This window comes from Oratosquilla oratoria, chromosome 9 (genome assembly GCF_046742065.1).
Source record: "Oratosquilla oratoria isolate Oo_2021 chromosome 9, ASM4674206v1, whole genome shotgun sequence".
Taxonomy (NCBI): domain Eukaryota; kingdom Metazoa; phylum Arthropoda; class Malacostraca; order Stomatopoda; family Squillidae; genus Oratosquilla; species Oratosquilla oratoria.
The window spans coordinates 49442556-49460055 of record NC_134785.1 but is presented as its reverse complement, the minus strand read 5'-3'; the positions used below and the strand labels follow the sequence as shown (position 1 = coordinate 49460055).

The following is a 17500-nucleotide window of genomic DNA, read 5'->3' as shown; positions in this document are numbered from 1 at the left end:
ATAGGAAAGGGGAAATGCCATAAGAAGGGTTGATTTTCCTCTCGAACGACATATATAAACTGTCGAAACGTGATCCCGCATTGTAGGCTATACGATACCGGACCCCGAGGGGCTGGATCTATCACTTCTCCCCCCACCCACAATACCTCCCCCCACCCCCACAATACTTCCCCCAACCCCCACATAACCTCTCGCCACTTCCACCCCCCTCCTCGAAAGATTCTCGTAATAAAGACCACCATTGCTAGTTTTACTATGAGGCACTAGGAATTTCATAGAAAGGAGTTGCTAACTTAGTTATATGTTAACTAAGTTTAGTATGGAAATGAAGAAAGAAAATCTTATGAATAGGTTTACTGATTTAAAGTACTTGTGTAATGGATAGCATGTACTTGTAATTATAGTTATTGTGCAGTACTTTTTTTTCATTTCTATCAGGAAGAGGAGGAGGAAGAGGAAGAGGAGGAGGAGGATAACAACGAAGAGGACGAAGAAAATAGGAAAGAGTAGAAAGAAGAGGACGAGGATAAAAAGAAAGAGGACAAAGAGAATAGGAAAGAGGAGAGAGAAGAGGAGGAGGACAAGGAGGTGGAAGAAGAGAAGGAGAAAGAGGAGGAAAAGAAAAAGAGGAGGAGGAGGAGGAAGATGAGGAAGAAGAGGAGGAGAAGTGCATTATTCTCATAGCAGTGGGGCAGTTAACAAGTCTCTATTTCCTCTTCCTCCTCCTTCTTCTCTTCCTCCTCCTCCTCCTTCTCTTCCTCCTCCTCCTCCTCCTTCTCCTCCGAAGCTTCGCGAGAAATCTTCATTAAGATCCGCTTGTGGAATTTGAAGCTAATGTTCTTCTCGCCCCTCCCCCTCCCCCCAATTCCCCCCCTTCCCCCAATTCCCTCCCCACCCCCGCCATCGTGGGCTGTCTCCCAACATTGCCACCATTAACACCCCTGCCACCCTTATCACCATATCACTGTCACCATAATCACCAACATGTCATTATCACTATCATCATCATCTTCAGTGTCACCATTATATCCCGATCCCTGTCACCATCACTACCATATTACTATCACCATCACCATTATCATTACAATTACCACCATCATCACTATCCCCATCCACCACCACCATATCATCATTACATTTATTTTCTTATTATTTATTTGTTATTTTATTATTTATTTATATATCTACTTATCGCGATTGTTTCTTTACCTAAAACAAATGAAATCAAGAGACGTAATGTGAAATCATTTCATTAAAACAAACTGAATATTCCTCAAATTTCTTAATAGAATCACCTAACGGCAGCAAAAATAAACAGAAAGGCATGGCTTCGGAGGTCCAAAGCTTGAACGAGATCAAGAACGGCCGAGACCCAAATCGGCGGCCAATTAAATCGCCTGCCAGAATAAAATATATAAAGTATGTGAGGTTGTTTGCGCCCACCTAGACATACAATAATACCTTCCGTTTTCTTTTTCTTTTTTGTTTTTGTTTTGGGGGGGAGGGGGGAGGGAGAAAAACTATTTCCAAAATTTATGCCAAATGAAATTTTCTTTCGGCCCTACATGACGGCAGGGCTAATTGCTACAAGGCTGTTAAAACGGATACGGGGATAAAACTCGGACCAAATTTGACTTTTTTTTTTTCCCACAGACCACACACTCCCAACGCTTTGAAATAATTTACGAAAGCTCACTTGATGAGTGGTTTTAAAGACATAGTATGTATATATATATATATATATATATATATATATATATATATATATATATACATATATATATATATGAGTGCGTGTGTGCGAGTGTGTGTGTGTGTGTGTGTGTGTGTGTGTGTGTGTGTGTGTGTGTGTGTGTGTGTGTGTGCGTGTATCAGATTTATTCCAGCTAAATGACAAAGTTCAAATTATTTCACCAAATATATCGATTAGAATCGTCTGATATTAACTAGAATAAAATCTAAAGAGTACGTCAGCGTGTTTCTGAAAGGACCTCAAACATCGAGAAACAAACTGGAGTTGTTGAAGTTATATTAACAACATGGGTCAGTGGAGACAACACACCCAGCTTGCTGGCTCAGCTTCCATTCATCTGCGGGTACGTGACACCCCGAACGTAAGCACACACCTTTAACACAAGTTTCACGAACTGAACGTCACATGGAAGGACTTTTTATCCCACCCCTGTGGACCGGAGGCACGTAGAATTCTCTCAGTTACCTCTCAAAAGAAGAACGATGGTAATTTTTTACTTCTACTCTTCCTCCGTTCTGATGCTTTCATTCTTACATATCTCCTTAACCACTTGCACGACCCCGCCCTTACTGTGGGATGCCCCCAAAGGAAAGAATCGCTAGTTACTGCGGACAACAACTCCATTCTCTCACAGTTGAACATTCAACTATAAGCGGCTAATGGAATAAACATGAATGTCTATTTCAATTTCCATTTCGAGAATCTTGTATGTGGTAAACTTTTTCTCCATCCTCCTCCTCCTCTTCCTCCTCCTCCTCCTCCTCCTCCTCCTCCCTTCGACTCTGTTGTGCCACGTATATCACATTTACTGTAATTCTTTTTTCATTTTTACTTTTTTCTTTTTGTTGTTACAGAGTAAAGAGTGTTTTAACAAGTCCAGTGAACTGAGTCGACAGATATTGTGTATATATCTATATGTAATTATACGTGTATATCTGTATCAGAGGAACCTCTATTTACTGCAGAAGGATTCTCTACTTCCCACCGAAGGATTCTTTATTCCGCAAAGGAAGATCCTCTTATCCCACCGAAGGATCACCTACTCCCCACAGGAGGATCCTTTCATTCCTACTGAGGGATCTTCTTCCAAAGGATTATTTCATCCTCACCGGAGGATTCTTTAATCCTCACTGAAGGATCCTTTCCTCCCCAGCAGAGGATCATCTCCTACCGGAAGATCCTCTCATCTACACAAAAGAATCCTCTTGTACCTCCTAAGGATCCTTTCCTCACCACCAGAGGATCCTTCACGCCCCAGCAGAGGATCCTCACCTCCTACCGGAAGATCCCCTCATCTACACTGAAGAATCCTCTTCTCCCTCGTGAGGATCCTTTTTCCTCTGTGGAGGATCCTTCACTCCCCACCAGAGGATCCTATTTCTACCGGAATATGACTTCATCCACAACGAAGAATCCTCTTGTCCCCCCTGAGGATCCTTTTCCCTCTGTGGATGCTCCTTCACTCACCCCAGCGAATAACTTACCTGTGAAGAAGAGGAGTCCGGCAGGGTGCCGCGTCTTGAAGGAGAGCGTAATCTCGTCCGCCTGCGAGGCCAAAGGTTCTCCGCCACTCCTTCTGAGGTCCCACCAGAGGAACTCGCGTCCTCTGAAGGTGGCCTCACGAGGGGTCTCCTCTGCGAAGAAGAAGAAAGAAAAAGTTTAGCCGAAGAACTCAAAAAAAAAAAAAAAAAAAAAAAAAAAAAAAAAAAAAAAACCTATCATCACCTGTCACCTCAGGGTCCGGTGCAAATGGATTTATACAAAAGTCAATTGTAGATAGAAAGTCTAATGATAGATGGATAAATGCACACATAAATAAGCAAATAGATTAATTAACCATTTAAACACACGCTGGTTTCAGGAGACTGAGCAATTATCAGTTCCTCAATTTCTTCCACCCTTATCAATGTGTCGACGACCGAGAGTTATTTTGAGGAACGCAAAACCTTAGATACATCAATACAAAAGTAAGTTACATTACTACACAAGTGACAGAAGAGTCAGGAGACATTCCAGGCTCAGAAACATAGAAATGAAGGAAAGAAAGAAGTACTGAGCCAATGTTTTACAAAGAGAAAGAAAATCTACAGAAACTGCTTACATCAGTACAGATTATGATCTATAGTGATAGACACACATAAATGTATATATATATATATATATATATATATATATATATATATATATATATATGTGTGTGTGTGCGTGTGTGTGTGTGTGTGTGCGTGTGTGTGTGTGTGCGTGTGTGTGTGTGTGTGTGTTTGTTGGCGTGTGCGTCCCTGTACGTGTGCATTTGTGAAAAATAAGATTAGAGAAGATAAAATTATAATAACAATATAATACAAACTGGTAGATAAACCAATTATTAAGCAACAGCGTTCCATCCATAACTTCATCATCACTTCAGACAAGAGACAGATAAGATAAGATGATAATAATGATCGAATATAATAACACAAACAGGTAGATAAAAACACAAACAGGCAGATAATCCAATCATTAGGCAGGAGCGTTTCATCCATAACTTCATCATCACTTTAGACAAGAGAGAGAGTTGCTGGTCCGCTCGACAGCACAAGGAAGCAAACGTGCGTGTAAAAGCGATCAATCCCACATTGCCGTCTCGGTTTCTGAGTATCGCCTCTGCAATGCCAGCGTACCGACGTCGATTCAGGTATCGATCTCGGGCAACATCGAAGGCGGTACCAGAGGCTACCGGTACCTATTGGTACCCCTGTAAGTCTGGGTTCTCCGTGAGGGTAAGGATACCAAACTTGGTTTGCGGTAATTATTGTACCATCGCAGGTATCGATTTGGGATCTGACCGAAGGCGGTACAAGGAAGGTACTCGAGTTTATGGTACCTTCAGGTACCTGGTACCCCTGGGAATAAGCCCCGAATACTTTGGACTCAAGACTGCAAATCTGGCGGAAGATAGTCATCGTACCATTGCGTGTCAGGAGAATGAATATCGTGAAACTGCGTTCAAACAACAACTCCGCAAACGATCGCATGGTCATCTGTAATTACAGGTCCAGTTGTTTTGACACCTGTCTTCCAGTCCGCAACACCTGTCAGTCGGAACTCCCAACACCTGTCAGGAGATGCACGGCACCTGTCAGGTGGTCGGCAGCGCCTGTCAGCAGGGCTGGTTTCCCGTCAGGACCTATACAGGTGTCGACAGGGGTTAAGTATTTGCCAGAATAAAATATACAGTTGTCAACAGCTGTTACCATGACCTGAACGACACTAAACAGGACCCAAACAAATGTCAACAGCGTTAGTCAACAGAACACGAACATCTGTCTTAAGAACATCTGTTATAGATCTGAGCACCTCTTGGTATTACCGAAACATCTGTTAACCAAACCCCAAAATCTGTCCACGAGGTCTAAACATCTGTTTTTGAAACCCAAGCATCTGTCGGTATTCTCAAAACACCTGTTAGCCGATCCCAAACATCTGTCTTCAGAACACCTGTTTTCGAGACCTGAACACCTGTCATCTGTGGGTAATCCCCTAATAACTTTTGTTTTCAGGACAAAGACACCTGTGTTTGATATCTGTCAACACTCTCTAAACACCTGTTAGACGAATTTAAACACCTGTTTGACGAAGTTGAACACCTGTTAGACAAAGCTAAACACCTGTACCAAAGTCATACACTTGGCAACACACTAAACATGTATGATCAGTCCTTGATCCCTATCAGTCAGCTTGACACCTGTCTGCACATCTGTCAAATGGACACGAACACAGATGTTCGCTAACACAACATGATATATTGGAAATACAATACCCGATACAATCATACAACTACATCTGCATCCATGACCACATCCAACATCCATATGTTCTAGCAAGGAAGTATATGTCATCCATATCATTCCATCATCCACTCTAACATCACCCAGAAACATTCTCCGTAGACATCTTCATCACCCATACATTGTCCATACATTATCCATGCATTACCAATATATCAGCCATACATCGCCCATATATCAGCCATACATTAACAATACATCACCCATATACCCATACATTACCAATATATCACCTATACATTACCCATACATTACCAATATATCATCCGTACATTACCAATACATCACCCATACATTACCCCCATATATCACCCATACACATTACCCACAAATTTGCATCATAATAAAAACATCACACAATTTCAAGAACTCACCCATTGCCTTCCCCATATATTTCACCCAGAACCATATCAACCCCCGTATACGTCACCCAAATCATAATATTTATCACAACTAACAACATCGCCCCTGAGACGCCATTACCAATATCAACCACAACCCGTCTATTTCCCATAAATTGATTATTGATCAAACTTAGGCCAGGATGGGTTTCACTACAGCCAAAACCCGGCACCTTGGCCCTATGTTCTAGGACAGCAGGGGCAAGTGGCAGACACCAATGACCACACACATCACCATACCGGACACCATAAGTAAAACTATAAACGCGATCAACACCATCTCAGCCTCCCTTCTACCCCCTCCACCACCTCCCTCCCCTCCACCACTCCCTCCAACATCAATCCTTCAATCTCCATCCAATCTTTTGTTGCTAAAGACACTCTACATGGCTACAGAAGATAGTGTGTATGAGAGATGCAAGGGGAGGGAAAGGGAGGGAAGGGGAGGAAGGGGAGAAGGTAGAGGGAGAGACAAGGAGGGAAGGGGAGGAAGGGGAGAGAAGGGAATGGAAGGGGAGGAAGAGAAAGGGAGGGAAAGGGAGGGAAGGGGAGGGAAGGGGAGAGTGGAGGGGTAGAGAGACAGACGGAGAGAGAAGGAGAGGAAGGGGAGGAAGGGGAGGAAGGGGAGAGAGGGGAGGGAAAGGGCTGGAAGGAGAGGAAGAAGAGGATGAAGGAGAGAGAAGGGGATGGAAGGGGATGGAAAGGGAGGAAGGGGAGAAAGGGGAATAAGGGAGGAAGGAAGGGGAGGTGGAAGAAGGGGAGGAAAGGGAGGGTAAGGGAGGGTAAGGGAGGGTAAGGGAGGAAGGAAAAGAAGGGAGGAAGGAGGGAGGAAGGGGAATAAGGGAGGAAGGAAGGAGGGGGAGAAGGGGAGGAATGGGAGGAAAGGAGGGAAAGGGAGGGAAGGAGAAGAGAGATGAGGGAAGGAGAAGAAGAGAGGGGGAGGGAAGTGGAGGAAGAGGAGGTATCCGTACGTCATGTGACGTAATCTTGTGTGACAAAGTTGTGACGTGATATCATGATACGGTAATGACGTCATCGGACGTGACGCGGGCCTGACAAGCAGCACCGTGGCCTCGGTGTGACGTCACTTGACATGGACGTCTCGTGTGACGTCGTGTCACGTGGTGTGACGTGGCGTGACGTGGTGTGACGTCACACGGTGTTACTACGGTGGGAAAGGGCACGGGGCACAAGCTTGACAATCCGACAGACTATTTCCTGCCTTTGATGGAAAAAAGTTGGATCAGGATGAGGAAGAGGAGGAGGAGGAGGGCATAGAGGATGGGGTAGACGAGGAGGAATAAAGAGAGGAGAAAGAGAAGCAAGAGAAGGAGAAAGTCGAAGAGGAAGATATGGAGGAAGAGGAAAAGGAGGAGGAGGAGGAGGAGGAAGAAGAGTAGAAGTGGAGGGAGAGGAGGAGGAGGAAATGGAAGAAGAGGTTCATTAGGAGGAAGAAGAGGAGGAGGAATGGGAATAAGAGGAGGAAGGGGAAGAAGAAGAGTGTGAGGGAGAGGAGGGAGAGAGTGAGGGAGACGGGAGGGAGGGAGAGAGGAGGGAGGAGGGAGAAAGGAGGGAGGGGGGGGGAGGGAGGAGAGTGGGAGGGAGGGAGGGAGGGAGGAAGGGGGGAAAGAGGGAAGGAGGGAGAGAGGTAGAGAAGAAGAGAGGGAGGGAGGAAAGGAGGAGGGAGGGAAGGGGAGAGGGAGGGTGGAGGGAGAGAGGGAGGAAGGAGAGAGAGGGAGGCTGGGAGAGAGAGAGAGAGAGAGAGAGAGAGAGAGAGATAGATAGAGAGAGAGAGGGAGAGAGAGAGAGAGAGAGAGAGAGAGAGAGAGAGAGAGAGAGAGAGAGAGAGAGAGAGAGAGAGAGAGAGAGAGGAATGGATCGAGGAAGCGAGGAATGGATCGAGGGTCAAATGTACCTAGATGGACGGAGGAGAGGAAGGATTTTCTGATGTCCGAATGTTTTCTGGGAAGGTATGCAGCGACCCTAGGGCTCACATGTACAGTAGTTCGACCATCGCAATGTCATCCCGGAGCGCATACATACAATCACAAACACACGCACAAACACACGCACACACAAATATCGCTTAGAAATGGATTGATATACATGTGTGTGTGTGTGTGTGTGTGTGTGTGTGTGTGTGTGTGTGTGTGTGTGTGTGTGTGTGTGTGTGTGTGATTCACCATGGTCTTGGATCACGTGGTGGACTCGTGATCGAGAGCTATTACCCTCCCGGAAGAGAGTACAGAGCTCATATATGATCGATCTATGGGTAATACTGTGATCTTACACGCATACACACACACCCAACTCCCCGCCCACGAGAGTTGGAGTAACGAATCGCAGCGCAGCGATACTGAAAATATTTCAGACCTGGGCGGGATTCGAACACGGACCGCCGTAGTGGCTAGCGAGAACTCTAACCACCGCGCCATCGAGTGTTTGTGTGTGTGTGTTAATGTGTGTGTGTGTGTGTGTGTGTGTGTGTGTGTGTGTGTGTGTGTGTGTGTGTGTGTGTGTGTGTTAGTGTGTATGTGTGTGTGTTAGGGTGTGTGTGTGTGTGTGTGTGTGTGTGTGTGTGTGTGTGTGTGTTAGGGTGTGTGTGTGTGTGTGAGTGTGTGTGTGTGTGTGTGTGTGTGTGTGTGTGTGTGTGTGTGTGTGTGTGTGTGTGTGTGTGTGAGTGTGTGTGTGTGTGAGTGTGTGTGTGTGTGTGTGTGAGTGTGTGTGTGTGAGTGTGTGTGTGTGTATGTGTGTTTTAGTGTGCGTGTGTGTGCGTGTGTGTGAACAGACACACGTGAGCGTTTGTACACAAGTTCGTACATAATCTAGAACTTACATTGTGCAATAACGAAAAGACTAATCTAGCGACACAATGTGCCTATGCCTCTTGTCTTTGCGTTCTAGATTCTAAGTAATGTGAGTCTTTCTAGATATTCATAACAAGTCACTCGTGTTCTGATCTAAAATGTAAATTAATTGTTTTGAAAATCTAAGGCTTAGAGGTCTTAGCACAAAGAGAGAGAGAGAGAGAGAGAGAGAGAGAGAGAGAGAGAGAGAGAGAGAGAGAGAGAGAGAGAGAGAGAGAGAGAGAGGGAGAGAGAGAGAGAGCGAGAGAGAGAGAGAGAGAGAGAGAGAGAGAGAGAGAGAGAGAGAGCGAGAGAGAGAGAGAGCGAGAGAGAGAGAAATAGAAAGGAAGAGAGAAATAGAGATAAAGAGAGACAGACAGATAGAGAAAGAGGAAAAGAGAGAGATGGTAGGGGGAGGGAGAGAAGCAAAGGTCAAGACTGCATTATTCAGTATCAGACTACCGTTGTCTTGTAATCCGCGACAACGACGACGACGACGACGACGACGACGACGACGACGACGAGGAAGATCGAAGTCAAAGAAAACGAGGGTCCGCGAAGCTACAGTCACTTGTTCGGAGGTAAGGATACCTAAAGAAAACGGTGGGTGGGCCTAAGGGTGCTATGGAGCCATGACAACCACTACCAAAAATGAATAGATCAATCTCCACAATCACTAGTTCTGAACTCAGCAACTCTCAATCGTATGCATGACCTCAGTAATGGCATGTGGCATGTGGCAGGTGGCATGTGGCATGTGGCAGGTGGCATGTGGCAGGTGGCATGAGCGTTTCTACTTGTTTCCTTTAATGTATCTTCTTATCTTTTATATATGAGGAAACACAACAGTGGATTTGCCTGAGTTTATTCCTCAGAGGGATGTTTTACATGACGAAAAGTGGCGAAAGTGTCTGTGTGACTATTCATCATGACGAAAAGTGGCGAAAGTGTCTGTGTGACTCTTCATCCTCGTGGTCTGGTCTTCTGTCTCTGTCCCCCCTGAGTCCGCTTACAAAACCGCGTCTCCGATGGCGAATTAGAAAAAACACTGCTGGTTTAAGGATACCGTGCTCGACTGCTAACTCAGTGGTCTTAATTCTAGTCCCCGCCAAGGGTTGAAAGGCGTCACAACAATGCAAGTCGGCACCCAGCACCGGTGGGCAAGGCGTTGGGTATGTATGTGTGTATGTGTAAGGTGACAGTATTATCCAATAGACCGGGCCATAAACGACCTCTAAGCTCTCATCCGGAAGGGTAATAGCTGTCGACCACGAATCCAACACGTGATCCAAGAGCGTGGTGAATCACGTACATGCACAATAGACGTCAGGAGCGACGGGGAAGGAGTTATGCATCGGATAAGGACATCGACGATCGCAAGAGAGAGAGAGGGCGACGACCGGACCCGCGCGCGGAGAGGCGGTTTCGTAAGCGGACCCAGGGGGGACATGGACAGAAAACCTCGAGGATGTGCGTGTCAGGTCACAGTATTACCCATAAATCGGTCATATATGAGCTCTCTTCCGGGAGGGAAATAGCTGTCGATCACGAGTCCAGCACGTGGTCCAAGACAATGGTGAATCTCATACACACACGCACGCACACACACACACACACACACACACACATGCACACACACGCACACACACACACGCACACACACACACATACACACACACACGTGTATTTATGCGTGTGAGCTAACATGCTGAAATGTCAAATCCCAAATGTTAATCCTGCATTGAATTGCGACCTGATCTCTGCTTGGGCTGAAAAACAAGGTCAATACAGAGACGTCACACGCAAATGCATAAAATCCCTTCAATTGTAATAATCCTCATATTCATATCTTTCAGCATTTCATAGGTAATCTTCGTTTCATCTTGCCTTTAGGCCCCTTCCCTTCACTTCCTTTTCCTTTCCCCTTCTCCTTTCCCTTCCTCTCTCATCCCTTATCTTCCCTTCCTCGCTGATTTCCCTTTCCTTACCTTCCCCTCCTCTCCCTTTCCTTCCCCTCTTCTACCTTCCCTTTCTCTTCCTTTTCTTTCCCTTCCTCTCTTACCTTCCCTTCCTCTCTTCTTTCCCCTCCCTTACCTTCCCTTCCTTTTCCTTTCCCTTACCTTAACTTCCTCGTCCTTCCTTCCCTTCCTTTCTTCACTCCTTCCTTCCCTTTACCTCCCGTACCTTCCCTTTCCCTTCCCTTTCTTCTCCTTACCTTTTCACTGCTTTTCACGAAACCACTGATAAAAAAACCCACAATATGTCTTTTGCAACAAATATTGTTCTTTCACATTTCCACTAGACACTAATATAACCTTATTTTTATTATATTTCATTTTGTAATATTTCATTCTACTTTATTTCATTTATCTATTTATCAATCTACATCAACTACATACATGAATATCAAATCCTTCATTATTTTCTAATCCTAACTTCCTTCCTCTACGTATTACTCTTCCCTTAACCTCTTTCTAGAATCCTATTTTGTTTTTCTAGATACTTCTCCTTTCAATATCAGAAATCTCTTTTAAGTTGCCTCAACTTACATATCTCTAGTATACATTTCTCCTATTCCTAGGAATACCGTTCTATCTTATCACCATCTTTTTCTCTAGTTACAGCCATTTCCACTTTTCTAGAATTTCTCTTTCTTCGTGGAACACAGTCACCATCCAAGCATTCGTTTCCTTTCTAGGATTGTTTTTTATTTATTGATTTATCTATTTATTTATTTATTTATTTATTTATTTATTTTCCTCTCATACTCTTTGGGCACCTTTCCTCCCTCTTTCTAGAAACCACTTAGTCGCGTCCTCCACTAGTATTAGCTTAGTTCCCCAGTCCTCTCTTCCTAGAACTCACAGCCAATACCACTTACTAGACACCAACATTTTTTCCCCGTAACCTAGACGTGTGGCCTCCAACAACACCCTCTCCCCATTCCTAGAAATGCAATTTCTTTTTTTCCGTAGCTTAGATGAGGTTAGCTACCACTTCATGGTGAATGGTAATCGTCCGTAAAAAAAAAAAAAAAAAAAAAAAAAAAAAAATTAAAACAAACTCCAAATCTCTTTTTTTTTTTTTAAGGCTATCGACCTGTAAGGGGGTCATTAAGCCTGGTGTGAAGTTGTTCAGTCACTACCTTTTTTCGTTTTCTTCGTGATGTTTGTTATTGAATTTCCACCCGCCATGACATAAATTAAACATAATCAATATTTCATTACTTTGTACATTTATACAATAATATTATATTCAGATACTTTTCACCTTATAAGGGCTATCCTAGCATGTGGAAACATTATTTACAATACATAATTTGATTATCATGGACACGCACAATGGTTTGCCCAATCATAGTAATTTTATTTGACAAAAATGCTATATACGTTAAGGGGACACTACAGTACTGGCGTGTTGCCACGACTAACACTGAAACTATCCCACCGCGCGCTCACCTTCCTTCTCTTGTCCACTGACACCACTGACTAATGCCACTAACGAGCACTTCATGTTGTAGCAATTTCTTGGTTTGTTTCTGAGCTTCTCGCTCGCCATCACGTGACCTATTTGGGTCGTAGATTAGTACACGCGAGATGGTAATCTCCTTAACGTTTTCAGTTCCAAGAGACCCAGAAAAAGAAAAATATATATACATGCACACACACACACATACACACACACATATATATATATATATATATATATATATATATATATATATATATATATATATATACATTACGATTGGTGATGGTAGCTGGTAATGACCATGGAACTGCCTGGTGTAGGCCTTATGGTCTCTTGCAGTTTCCTTCATCCCTATGTTCTTATGTTCAATGACATCACCTGAGTCTTCAGTCTTCCAGACTCTTCTTCTTTATCCATCTCCCAGTCTCCAGATCCTCGGGGTCTAAATCTCCAGAGTAACGTGTCTTCCCGGTCACCCCGTCTTCCAGGACTCTCAGTTTCCAGTCGCCTGGATCCTCCTGTCTCCATTATCCGTGGCTTCTTGGCTATCATTCCAGAAGTCTCTGGTCTCCAAGTCTTTCTTTCCATCCGGGGCACCGGGTCTCCAAGTCTCCGGGAGCTTCTGGTATTCGGGAGCTTCTGGTCTTCGGGAGCTTCTGGTCTTCGGGAGCTTCTGGTCTTCGGGAGCTTCTGGTCTTCGGGAGCTTCTGGTCTTCGGGAGCTTCTGGTCTTCGGGAGCTTCTGGTCTTCGGGAGCTTCTGGTCTTCGGGAGCTGAGAGAGGACAGTTAAAACTGGCCCATAATCTACCAAAACTCTACAAATACGTCTTTTTGTTAAGTGTCTGGAGTATCTATAAATATACCGGTTCATTTATAAAAAAAAAATGTTACAGATATGTATTAAAAGAATGTACAGCGAATATTAAATACTGTAAATATGTGTACTTACACATGTACAATCGTATGTACACGCTCGATCAAACATGTATGTATACAGTTTATACAAACACACGCACGCACATATACATATGTACACAAGAGCATACAATACGCTCACACGCACACGCACACACGCATTCAGAATAATACAAATATTTTGACTTATACTCATCAATCATTTCCTCATTCTTCTCCTTCTCTTCCTCCTCCCACTCAATCTCTTCCTCCTCTTTCTCATCTCTCTTCTTCTCCCCCTCTTCCTTCATCTCCTCCTCCACTTCCTCATCCTTATCCTCTCATTCCTCCTTCCTCCGCTTCCTCTCCCTCATCTCTCTTCTCATCCTCTCCTTCCTCATCCTTATCCTTCTATTCATCCTCCTCTTCCTTCAACTTCTCTTTTCCTTCTTCTCCTCCTCCTCCTTTCCTTCCTCCTCCATCTTCCCTTCCTCCTCCATCTTCTCCTCCTCATCTCTTTTCTCCTCCTCCTCTTCCTTCATCTCCTCCTCTCCTTCCTCACCCTTTTCCTTCCATTCCTTCTCCTCCTCCCTCTACCCCGTCCCTCTCCTCCCCTTTCCTCCTCATCCTTATCCTCCCCTTCCTCCTTCTCCCTCTTCCTCATCTCTCTTCTGCTCCCCCTCTTCCTTCTTCTCCTCCTCCCCTTCCTCACTCTTTTCCTTCCATTCCTCCTCCTCTTCCTTCTCCTCCTCATCCACCTCCTTCTTCTTCTTCCATTGTTTGTCGCACAAAAGCCAAACATTTGTCTTAGGTAAGCGGCGGATTGCCGGACGATATTCGTATAAGAATTTGTCATCGAGACAATAATCAAATAAAAGTCCCGCAGAAACTCTTCGCCAAAGGTTTACGCCAGAAAGATGAAGAAGAAGAAGAAAAAAAGGACTCGCAATTTTCGATTCATGTATTATTGCTGCATCATTTTCGACTTCATCGTTCTTTCTTTTATTTTTCATTGTTGTTGTTGTCGTCGTTGTTATTGTTGGTATGTGAGTGTGTGTGTGTGTGTGTGTGTGTGTGTGTGTGTGTGTGTGTGTGTGTGTGTGTGTGTGTGTGTGTGTGTGTGTGTGTGTGTGCGCGTGAGTGTGTGTGTGTATGTGTGTGTGCGTGTGTATGTGTGTGTGTGCGTGTGTGTGTGTGTGCGTGTGTGTGTGTGCGTGTGTGTGTGTGTATGTATATGTATGTGCGTGTGTCTCCATGCGTATATATGTGTGTGTGTCCATGTGTATGTTTGAGTGTGCATTATTGCAAGTAAACATTACAGTATCTGGACAATATCATCAAGAAACGGGTTGATATAAAAAGAGTTGAGAGAGAGAGAGAGAGAGAGAGTAATCGCGAGAGTGAAAGAGAGAGAGAGAGACAGAGAGAGAGAGAGAGAGAGAGAGAGAGAGAGACAGAGATATAGCGAGGGAGACAGGGAGAGAGAGACAGAGAAAGAGAGAGACAGAGAGAGGGATGGCAAGAGAGAGATGGAAAGAGAGAGAGAGATGGCGAGAGAGAGGGAGAGAGAGAGAGAGAGAGAGAGAGAGAGAGAGAGAGAGAGAGAGAGAGAGAGATGACAAGAGAGAGAGAAAGAGAGATGGCAAGAGAGAGAGAAAGAGAGATGGAAAGAGAGAGAGAGAGAGATGGCAAGAGGGAGAGAGATGGCGAGAGAGAGGCAGAGAGAGAGATGGCGAGAGAGAGAGATGGCGAGAGAGAGAGATGGCAAGAGAGAGAGTGAGAGTGAGATTGAGAGAGATGGCAAGAGAGAGAGGTGGCGAGAGAGAGAGATGGAGAGAGAGAGAGAGAGAGAGAGAGAGAGAGAGAGAGAGAGAGAGAGAGAGAGAGAGAGAGAGAGAGAGAGAGAGAGAGAGAGAGAGAGAGAGAGAGAGAGAGAGAGAGAGAGAGAGAGAGAGAGAGAGAGTGAAGAACCTCCCCCCCAGAGGACTTCAGATCGCCAAAGTCTTCGTCAGTTGTTGCCCCAATCGTCGTGTGCGTTGCATTGTGGGTCTGGCGGCTGTTCAGGCAATCGATCGAGGGCGGCTGGGGCGGGGCTGGGGGAGGCTGGGGCGGGGCGGGGACAGAGCACGAGACTCGTCTCTAGACAAAAGACTCAAGGTCTCTGGACCTGATGAGATTTTTTTTTTTTTTTTGGTGGGGGAGGGCAGAAGTCTTCGTCTTTCTTCTTCTTCTACTTCACTTTCATCTTCTTCATTTTTTTCATCTTCTACTTCTTCTTCACTTTCATCTTCTTCTTCTTCACTTTCATCTTCTTCATCTTCTACTTCTTCTTCACTTTCATCTTCTTCTTCTTCTTCACTTTCATCTTCTTCTTCTTTACTTTCATCTTCTTCTCCTCCTCCTCCTCCCCTTCTTGTTCTTCTTCCACTTCTTCGTCTTCTTCTTCTTCTTTACTTTCATCTTCTTCACTTTCATCTTCTTCTACTCCTCCTCCCCCTTCTTCTTCCACTTCTTCGTCTTCTTCTACTTTTTCTTCTTCTTCTTCTTCTTCTTCTTCTTCTTCGTCTTCTTCTACTCCATATTTTTTTCTTCCTCTTCGCCTTTATCTTCTTTTCTTCATCTTCTTCTTCTTCTTCTTCCAGTTCTTCTTCTTCTTCTTTTAATCCATCTTTTTTTTCTTCCTTTTCAAGTTTATCTTCTTTTCTTCATCTTCTTTTCCTTCATCTTCTTCTTCGTCCTCTTCTTCTTCTTCTACTTCTTCTTTTACTCCATCTTTTTTCTTCCTTTCAAGTTTATCTTCTTTTCTTCATCTTCTTTTTCTACATCTTCGTCCTCTTCTTCTTCTTCTTCTTCTTCTTCTTCTTCTTCTTCTTCTTCTTCTTCTTCTTCTTCTTCTGCTGGTCTTGTCTTGGTGTGGGCGTCGGTTCGATTGACAAGAGACCGTTTTGGCTGCCACGATGATTGTCCCCACCAAGATTACCACCAGCCTCTTGAGATCCCTGTGTACAGCCGAAGCCAGATGTCTCAAACCTTGGCAATTAACACACACACACACACACACACACACACACACACACACACACACACACACACACACGTAAAAAAATATATATATATATATATAGTACACACCTATTCTGCGTACTTGTACGTTTCTTAGCCTGTGCACATGGGCGTACGTACACGGTCGTGTGCGTGGAAGGACCCCGAGATTCTATGGGCCTAAACGGGAGGCTTCAGTAAGAAGGTCATTACAGGAAATTGAAAGTTTCAGCATTCAGCGTTATTGTGTGGAGATACAATAACACCAGAGATTGATTCTTGGGCTTGTGAGTCACCCTCGATAGGATATTTGATATTTCTCTCCTAAAAAAAAAAAAAAAAAAAAAAAATCATCCAACTCTGACCTTTGGAAAAATCTCTGTCAATAGAAGGATAGAATATAGAATCAGTGGCCTTCGGTGGAAGAGAAATAATAAATAAATGAATAAATAAATAAATAAAAGGAAATCAAGATAGAATCACTAGTGAAGAAAGAAGAGCAGGAATGGGGGACAGGAGTTGTGGCCGGAAAAAAAGAAAAAAAAAAAAAAATAGCCCAAAGATATTCTTTATAAGCCCAGCAAGAGGGCCAGTTGATGCTATGTGTATATATATATATATATATATATATATATATATATATATGTATATAAATATATATATATACATATATATATATATATGTATACACACACATACACACATATATATATATATACAAATAAATGGATAAATAAATATATAGATAAATGAAAACCTAAAGAAGCGAATCAGTTGCATAAATATATGAACAAAATAATCCATGAATAAATAATGACACAAAGAAGTGAATAAATGATAAATAGAATAAAATAGATAAAGAAATGGAAAAGTAATTCGCCCTCGTCCTCTCCCCTCGCCGCAGGTCGAGTTGATGAAACCGAGAGTCAATCCAGAGTTGACGAAGCCCGGGCGGCTCCTCCTCGTAGCCAAATGTGGAGAGTAGAAATTGACCTCAGCAATCCCTGGCAGGAGGATTCTCTTCCTCCTCTTCTTGGCTATTTTTTCTTTCTCTCTCTCTCTCTCTCTCTTTTTTTTTTTCTTTTTTTTAACCCTCGGGAGCTTTTTGGCTATTTTTTTCTTTCCCTTTTTTTATTTTATTTATCATTGATTTTTATTTATTTATTTATTTATTTATTGGGACACTTGGGAGCTTCTTGGCATTTTTTTCTTTCTCTCTTTTTTATTTATTTATTATTGTATTCTTTTTTTATTTATTTATTTTTT

The 17500-nt window shown here is 43.7% G+C and overlaps 1 protein-coding gene across 5 annotated transcripts in view; it reads right to left on the bottom strand.

The window, feature by feature from the left end:
• Positions 1-17500, bottom strand: part of Nrx-1 (Neurexin 1) — a 994895-nt gene that overhangs the window by 175958 nt on the left and 801437 nt on the right. For all 5 annotated transcript variants that reach the window (XM_076190377.1, XM_076190372.1, XM_076190376.1 and 2 more), the window contains exon 3: positions 3238-3387. In XM_076190377.1, coding sequence (XP_076046492.1) covers positions 3238-3387 — 150 coding nt within the window. The remainder of the gene's footprint in view (positions 1-3237; positions 3388-17500) is intronic.